The sequence below is a fragment of the Elgaria multicarinata genome, chromosome 15 (assembly GCF_023053635.1).
Source record: "Elgaria multicarinata webbii isolate HBS135686 ecotype San Diego chromosome 15, rElgMul1.1.pri, whole genome shotgun sequence".
NCBI classification, from domain to species: Eukaryota; Metazoa; Chordata; class Lepidosauria; order Squamata; family Anguidae; genus Elgaria; species Elgaria multicarinata.
This window is the reverse complement of record NC_086185.1, coordinates 6,671,514-6,680,652: the sequence shown is the minus strand read 5'-3', so window position 1 is coordinate 6,680,652 and position 9,139 is coordinate 6,671,514. Positions and strand designations below refer to the sequence as shown.

The following is a 9,139-nucleotide window of genomic DNA, read 5'->3' as shown; positions in this document are numbered from 1 at the left end:
TCGCCTGCATTGCATTGCATTGCATTGCCTTGCAGGATTGCACCGCGTCTCGCGCCCTGCACTGTCAATCAGCCCTCGAGGGCGAAGCTGCCTCCTCCCCGTCCCTCGAACGAGCCCCGCCCCGCGGCCCCTCATGCATATGCAAACGAGGGCATAATCGGCGGCCAATGGCGCCTCGCTGCGGTCACATGCTTCCCTCCCGGCCGGAGGAGGAGGAGGCGGCAGCAGCGGCAGCTCAGGCCAGAGAAGTTGAGAGTGTCTCAGTGAAGGCAGGACGCGCGGAGGAGCCGCACACGCACGCAGGAGCGGCGCTGGCGGGGCGGGGGGCGGCCGGCCGGAGAAGGCGTCGGCGTCGTCGCAGCAGCAGGAGTAGCCGAGGCACGGCCGGTGGGGCGGACTGTGGGGAGGAGGAGGAGGAGGCGAGGCGAGGCGAGGCAGGCTGCCCCACCGCCTTCGCCCCGTGCCGCAGGGCTCGCCCGGACCATGCCGATCCTCCTTTTCCTCATAGACACGTCCGCTTCCATGAACCAGCGGGCGTATCTGGGCACCAGCTACCTGGATATCGCCAAGGGCGCCGTCGAGCTCTTCATGAAGGTGGGGCCCGGCCTCTCCCTCGGCGCCCCCCTCCCCGCTTCCCCTCCCCTCCCCTCCCGGGGCCTGACGTGTCCCTCCAAAACACGCGCAGCCTCCCCACCCCCCCGCCGCCCTCCATTACACGCCTTGACGACCGTCTCCCTTCTCTCTCCCCCCCCCCCCCACAATGTCTCCGCAGCTCCGGGCCCGAGACCCGGCCAGCCGCGGCGACAGGTACATGCTGGTCACCTTCGACGAGGCGCCTTATTGCATCAAGGTAAGGTGGGGGGGAGGGAGCCCCCCCAAAACCCGCTTCCCTGCCTCCGTGGTGGTTTCCGTTCCCCTCCCCCCCGTTCCTCTAATTCGTAATTTTTCTAATTTATTTATTTATTTCCCCACCAGCCCCCTCCCCCCTTATTATTATTATTATTTCTTCTTCTTTCTCTTCCGCCGCGGCTTCTCCTTCTCTCTCTCTCCAGCCTGCCTCCGCCCGCTTGGTCCCCGCCCCGGCCTGGCCCCGGCCTGGCCAGGCGCAGCAGCAGCAGCAGCCCCGGGGGCGCAGCCTGCGAAGATGGCGGACATTTTGCTTTTGTATGGAGGCGAGCGAGAGGCTGAGGGCGCTGCTGAGATGGAGGAGGGAGGAGGCAGGGAGGGGGAGGAGAGAACGGCCCAGCGGCCGACCCGCGCGCCGCCGCCGCCGCCGCCACCACCACGCGGCGCCTCCCCTCACGCTTCAGCCCGCCCCGCCATGGCGACGTGGGGAGGGGCCGGCGGGCAGGCAGACAGACGGGCGGACCGGCCTAGCCTCTGTCATGTCGTTCATCCTTCCAAAGGATGGATGGGTTTCTTCTCATCTTCCTCTTTCTTTTTTTTGGGGGGGGGGGGGCTAGGGAGCACCCCCATCTTGAAGGGGGGGGCAGTCCTCAAGTGAAACTGAAAGAAAATTAAAATTCACATAGACACCCACCCACACACCTACGCATACGGCATGCATGCATGCATCCCTAGGCCTAATTAAGGGAAATGCCCCATAACTGAAATTTTGTTTTTCCTGTGTTGCCTCCAAGGTGGGGCTCCCTTGTGGTCGTGGAAAGGAGGGTGTATAAATGTGTCTGGTAGCAAACCTATACACACACACCTATACACAAACACACACACGAGGTATGCACACAGTGTGTAGCCCTAGGCCTAATTGAGAGGAAAGGGGTATAGAAATACCCCACAACTGAAATATTGCTTCTCTTGTGTTGCCTCCAAGGTGGGGCTCACTTATGGTTGATGAAAGAGGGGGTATAAATGTGTCTGGCAGCAAACCTATACACACACACCTATACACACACACACATGAGGTATGCACACAGTGTGTAGCCCTAGGCCTAATTGAGAGGAAAGGGGTATAGAAATACCCCACAACTGAAATATTGCGTCTCCTGTGTTGCCTCCAAGGTGGGGCTCCCCTGTGGTCAGCAGCCACCCCATTTATGTATTTATTGCATTTCTTTACTGCCCCATAGCTGAAACTGTCATGGAAAGGTGGGATAGAAGTGTATCCGGAAGCAACCCTACACACATACACACATATGTAAGGTATGCACACAGTGGGTATCCAGTGAGAGCTTCCGCTATGGGGCGGTATAGAAATGTATTAATAATAATAATATCCATAGGCCTAATTAAGGGGAATGGGGCTAGAAATCCCCTACAAATGAAGTATTGCTTCTCTTGTGCTGCCTCCAAGTAGGGCTCCCTTGTGGTCAGCAACTGCTTTTAGGGTTATTTCATGGAAAGGTGTGATATAAATGCCTCTGGTAGCAATCCTATACATACTTACATTAGGGAGTATGATCCATATTGCAATGTCCCAGTGGGCAAGTGTACAGGTGTTCTGTTGAATGAAATAAGGGCATGTGGCTCCCACCCCATACTTTGTGTCCTCTCGGTACCTCTTGTCATTGCTCATAAATCCTTCCTGCCAAGGATTTCCTCTTCTCTACAAGCCCTTCTTGGTTAATGTTTTTTAGACTATAAGCCTACCGGCAGGGGCCTTTTCATTCAATTTCTGTGTAGTACCTAGCATGTGTTAATAATCTGTATTTCTTACCACCACCAAAAAGAATCTTTAGGAAATCCTCAAATCTATGCCTTACCAGTTATTTTCCCTACACCTTTTTTCCAGAAAGATTATACAAGAGTAGCTGTGGAAGGGTGAATGAAGAACGGTGTGGATTGCCCCCCCCCCCCCATTGCAGTGGCCATTTTGAATTCTCCCTTCTCTCCCATGTTGGCCCTATTCAGACAACATGCTAAACCATGGTTAGGCCAGTAACCCTTTTGCAGCAAATGGTTAGTGAGCATGTTTTAAACTGTGGCTGTGTCTCTACCATGGGTAAGAATGGTGCACATGACACATGGCTCACACCATATGCTAAGCCATAATGTTTAGCTCAAAATGCTTAACCACCGTGGTTTAGCGTGTTGTCTGAACAGGGCCATTGTCTAGGAACAAAATCATGCTGTCCCCTTGTAATATGTATTTCCATTACTTCACATTATGCAAGGCGGGAGAGAGGCAGGCGAAGTGGATACAGGCTCCTCTTTAGGGTGGGTGCGTGGGTTTGCAATTCTGTGTTCTTCCTTGCTACCAGGGGCAGCAGCGGTACATGTAAGCTATGTGATATTCTTTCTCCCACAAGGTGCTCCCAACTCAAATAATTTTGCTCCTTCTGGGCCACAGAGACAACGTCTCCCAGCTTGTGCCTTGGCTACAGAGGGGGTTCGCTCCCCAGGCTTCCATTCCTTCACACCTTTTGTTATTGTTGCCCACTTTTCTTTTCCTCTCCTGCAAAAGCAGGCAAGCTTTTCCATAGACAGTAGGGGGGTCTTGTATTAGTATTTCTATCAATAAAGATCCTTTGTAATATATACTTCCCATCTGTGGCTGTTGAGGATCAGCTGTAAAGGTGGCTGCCTCATTTTGAGGAAGACACACTGCCGTTATCAGTGTACTTGGAATTTGTACAAAGCTTAGTTGCTCCTGCCATTGAGTTCTGTCTTCCTTTCACACCACTTCTTGAATAACATTTTCTCCGCATCCTTTTCAGTCACACTTGTGCAAAGCAGTTATGAATTCCTGCTGCTACAGCTTGATTCGTCTACCTATTTGCTCCTGCTGTTACTGAAAAAGCTTTTTCAGCTTTTCAGCTAACCTGGAGAATCAGTGGCTAACTGGGGTCTAGATTTCTTAATTACTCTTTAGCTTTTCTAATCTTTGACTGATGCTGATCTAGAATTGGCTAAGTTCAAAGAGACTGTATGGGTTTAGTCTAAAAAAAAAATCCTAAAACTGCCTCTGCAAATAAGCTTAAGAGTGCAGCAGTGCTTTTTTAATGTCTTTTTTCTATGATATTTTCAGAAGTGTTTCACTATCCTTTGCTTTGTCATTTTTACAGCCACCTCTCTATTTCGAGAAGAACTGAGTCAGGAAATTGTGGCTTGCTCAAGGCCACCCACTGAGTCCATGGTTGAATTTGAACACGGGTCTGAACACAAGACCGTAGTGGTTTTCCTCTTGTGCTGATTGAAGCCAAGGAACATGATGCCGTTTGTTCCCCCTGCAACAAATTGTACACCTTAAAAGTACAATCAGCTTTCTTAAAACACAGAAAACACTTGCAGTTGCTCCTCCCACTTTCTGCTCATGTCCCCAAACAGTCATCTTTAATATCTTTTTTGCTATTAATCCTTCTGATTAAATGGAATTGACTTGAGGTTGTTAGAGGCCTCCCAGTTCATCAGTACTTCACAGTGTGATTCAGAAAACATTGAAATCCCCTTTTATTTCTTATACCAGTTCAGCACTTGAATATACCACTCTCTCCCCAATACATTGCTGAAGATACAAACTGGATTGGGAATAAATTTGTCCGTAGGTCTCTTTTATAAAGGCTCTGAGGGATACCAGTATTTTGAGAGAGAAGTAGATGAAAAATATCAAATGCCTTGGTCCACTTCAAATGCAAACACAGAATACACATGCAGTGACTGATGAAGCCAAATACTGGCTTCAGGACTCCACACATTTGCTTTGTTGCAATAGTTGAGCAAGGGTATGGAATGGTTGCATCCTTGGTAGGAGATGCTTACAGTATGAGCACAGTCTTACATCTAGCCCTTCAGGAGATACTTGCACATCTTGTGTGTCGCTTGTTTCCATCACCCACATTCTGTATGAATGTGCTCTAACGGCATTAACAGTAACACAATTAGCTAGTCTGAGAAAAGGCCAGCTACGGATGCAGCTCTCGGACAGCTCTTCAGCAAGACATGCATCTCCCCAACCATATTGTGGGCATGGGTCTTGCTTGTATTTAGTGGAGAGCCTGCAGCTCGCCTGAAGCTGATGACGTGATCTGATTTTTCCCATTCCAGCTTGAGAGACGAGCTGCTGGTTTCAGTTCAGCTCATCTTCAATTTTGACTGTTCTGCTTTGCCATAGTGGTGAGCAGTGGCTATCAAAGAAAAAACTTTGAAGACCAGAAGCTACTTTATTTCCCACAGTTATTGCTGCAAATAGCTCTCCCCCTCCCCCCCCCCCCATGGCAAAGGCAAAACAGCAATTTTGGAGTTGCAGTGGCAAGATTCTAATTTGTTTTTGTTGCTGCTGACGCTTCTGTAGGAAGAACTCTGAACAGAAGACATCTAGGCATAGTTCAGGAGGAAAGAGTTATAAACAGCAGTGGCCACTAAGAAAGGCTGTAGCTCAGCGGTAGAACCCATGCTTTGTGTGCCGAGGATCCCAAGTTAAATCCCTGGTATCTGGTAGGCTTCTGTCTGAAACCCAGGAGAACCCCTCCCAATCAGTATAGTCATTACTGAGCTGGGTGGACCACTGGTCTGATTTGATATAAAGTAGCTTCTGTTCCCTTGACATTTATTTCAATGCTTCCTTGGTCTGTAAAGAGGGTATCATTTGACGGAAGTAAAAGTGCGGTTACGTTGATTTTGTATGAGACGAAATAGCTATCTAGTCCAGCATTTTTTTCTTGAATGGTAGCTAGTGTCACACTCCTGGGAAAATCACTATAGGATTGGATGCAGCTAGCTATTCCCTTTTCCCCTCCAAAATCATGTGGTTTTGGAGGCTGAACATCAGGAAAAACTTCCAGACTGTTAGAGCAGTACGACAATGGAACTAGTTACCTAGGGAGGTTGTGGGCTCTCCCACACTAGAGGCCTTCAAGAGGCAGCTGGACAGCCATCTGTCAGGTATGCTTTAGGGTGGATTCCTGCATTGAGAAGGGGGTTGGACTCGATGGCCTTGTAGGCCCCTTCCAGCTCTACTATTCTATGATTCTATATTGCCTCTGTTCTGTGGAGGTTTGTTTCTTATCTATTGAAAGACCTATCCTTAATTCATTTGTCTTAATGCTTCCATAAACCCCACATTCTGGTGGGTTGAGAGAGTAATTTCTCTCCCATTTTCTTAACATGATTAAGAAGCTTCTTGCATATCTTTGCTTTAACAGCAACCTTTTTTTTTAAAGATGGGGTGCCTTTGTAGGTAGTCCTTTCAGTAGAAATCTAGTTCCCTGTAACCAAGTGGGTTCTTTGGGAGTTTTAGGTGCATAAAACTCGGTTGAACATCACTATGTAACAGGTAGGCTTTTAAGGTACAGTTGAGCATTCATTATTCAGCCTTCTCTTCAGATCTGATTATTTGAATTCACTGTGTTACTCCCATTTTTACACTTGGAAAGTATTGTTGCTTTAGCAGATATGACAGGACCACTTCAGAGGACAAATAGTCCAACCCACTGGATCCATGTTCTTGATGTTATGTGGGCCACACAATGCTTTATTTACAAAGGCTAATATGCAGTAGGACGTTTCAGAGAAAGTCCTCCAAAGCCAGAGAAGCACGGCCTATTTGTTGTACCTAACATGCAGTAGATGAGTGGCAGGATAAGGAGTATGTTGAAGCACGATCCTGTGGTTTCACATCATTTAGCAGAAATGATCCACGTCCTTTGAAAGTCTGCTCTCTCTTGAAAGCACAGGTAATTATTCTGCAGGAATACTTCGGATTCTGTGTTGTATCAGCAGTAGTCCACAATGATATCAAAAACATTTTGGGGGCAAACTGAAACTGCATGTCATTCTTGCAGAAAGAGAAATCACGTAGGGGAACTCCATTAGCAATTCACTGCACATAGAAATAGAGGGTGGCATAGGAGGAAATGTGAACACTTGTGAAAGAAACCAGTCATTGGGAAAGCAGCAATACGGATGTGCTAAGAAATGTAGGGAAAGGGTGATTGTGATGCCTGGATTTTGCACATGTACGATTTGGCAGCAAGTAGTGCTACCATTAATGCGTGTCTGGAGCTCCCAAGTGGATTTTATTCTTACCCTCCTGTTCTTACTGCATTTTGTGCTGCTCTTGTCTCATAAAGGAGCTGGCTGGCAACATTTGTTCTGGCTGAGCTCTCCGGATCTGTCACTGGAAAGTTCTTTTGAATCTCTGGTCAGGTTGCCTCTTCCTGTTTTTTCCAGATCTGCTTGCATCTTATGCCTGGAAATGGAGTAGACATTCCTTATGTAAGTGGCTGCTGAGAGTGGAACTTCATTCCTTTAACCCTTCTTGGGCTAAGCAGCACAGCTCTGTCATAGAGGACTAGTTCTAGATGGTTTTCTCTTTGCATAACTTGCAGACATGCCTGCTGTTTGTGTTCTCAGTGGCTCTCCCATCAGGAATATTTGATTCTTGGGCATTCCTGAAACTTGGGAGTGGTGTTCTTAAGTGCAGGATTGCATGTAGAATTTCTTGTGAATTTGACTTTATTAATTTAACAGCATTCCATTAATTGCATGAAATAAAATAAGCCAAAGACAGCTGTCTGTCCAAGTTGCCAATAATAATAATAATAATAATAATAATAATAATAATAATAATATTTGTTACCCGCCTCTCCCTCTGGATCGAGGCAGGGTACAACACAAATAAAAACACCATAAAATACATAAAACTAATTCAAATGTTTAAAACCAGTGCATCATTAAAAGCAGCACACCATTAAAAAAGGCATCTTAAAATTCAGCTGGGTAGGCCTGCTGAAAGAGATCAATCTTTATGTCTTTCTTAAATTCTGGAAGACTGTTAAGTTGAAGAATATCTCCCGGCAAGCCATTCCACAGTCTGGGAGCAGCAGAAGAAAAGGTCCTCTGGGTAATAGTTGTCAGCCTTGTTTTTGTTGGCTGGAGTAAATTCTTCCTAGAGGACCTGAGTGTGTGGGGCGGATTGTACGGGAGAAGGCGATCCCACAGGTAGCCTGGACCCAAACCATGTAGGGCTTTAAAAGTGATAACCAACACTTTATACTTCGCCCGGAAACTAATTGGCAGCCAGTGAAGGGATTTTTAAAAAGGTGTCTTAAATGTTTGAACAACCCAAAGTTCGTAGCACAGTCTTTTAATATATATTTTTATGGGGACATTTCTTGTGCCAGCAAAAATCTCTTCACCTACCCTACTCCCAACCATAATGTTTTAATTTCAGTGTTTCTAGTGCCTAAAGACACCTAGCCACGAACAGTTCTAAAAATAATGCAACCAGGGCAACTGTAGAATTGGGTTAATAAGGTCAAAGCAAGCTACAAGGATACTCAGCAGTTCGCCTGGTAGAAGACATCTTAAATAGTCCTACCAGTTATTAATTTCTTTTTGAGGGGGGTGGGCTGAGGAGTTACATTGATTAATTCAACTGTGCAACATTTGTTTGGTATTGTGGTACACATGTGACTAGTGTACTAAAACAAAACTTGAACTTGAAATGGCATTCCCTGTAGACTTTTAGTATAGAATCTACTTATTTATTTATTTTATTATTGCATTTATATGCCGCCTTTTTCCCTCCAATAAACCCAAGGCGGCATACATCCTCCTCCCCTCCATTTTATCCTCACAACAACAACCCTGTGAGGTAGGTTGGACTGAGAGTCTGACTGGCCCAAAGTCACCCAGTGGGTTTCCATGGCTGAGGGGGGGACTAGAACTTGAATCTCCCGGCTCCCAGTCCAAGACCTTAGCCACTAAACCACATTGAATCTTCTTGGTTTACCGCCTGATGCGGCTGTTCTTGGCAGTCATAGTAGTTTAACTAGTTGTACGATTCCTGATGTGCCTCTCTAATATAAAACTGCCCTGCTCTGTCACTTGCTCTGCTTTTGTGAATTTATGGCAGAAAGGGATTTCAGGTCTTTCCACTCCAGTTTTAGTCTCTCCCGCTCTGATCTCCAAGCTCTGGAGTGCTGTTGTGTGACGTGGAAGGCTTCTGTTGTTACAGGCCTGGTGGTGTGTCCCATCTGTTTGGGCATGTGACTTTTAATGAATGCTTGAACTAGGTGCTGCAGGTATTCGGGGAGCCCCACTTGCTACAAGCCAGCCATTAAAACTCACCCATGAAATTCTTACGTAATTGCAAAGTGGCATGTTTCTAACCTGCCAAGACAAGAGCCTGCCGAAGCATTATTGCATTGTTAGCTTGCAGAAAGTGGATCTTTAGAAAGCT

General features: G+C 46.9%; 1 protein-coding gene across 3 annotated transcripts in view; it reads left to right on the top strand.

Moving 5' to 3' along the window:
- The first annotated feature begins 256 nt into the window (after positions 1–256).
- Positions 257–9,139, top strand: part of LOC134409300 (integrator complex subunit 6-like) — a 30,983-nt gene continuing 22,100 nt past the window's right edge. For 2 of the 3 annotated variants that reach the window (XM_063141987.1, XM_063141986.1), the window contains exons 1-2: positions 261–594; positions 773–850. In XM_063141987.1, the coding sequence (XP_062998057.1) occupies positions 484–594; positions 773–850 (189 nt within the window). In that variant the 5' untranslated portion in view covers positions 261–483. Of the gene's footprint in view, positions 595–772; positions 851–9,139 lie in introns of all 3 variants that reach the window. The other variant, XM_063141988.1, reaches the window with a different exon arrangement.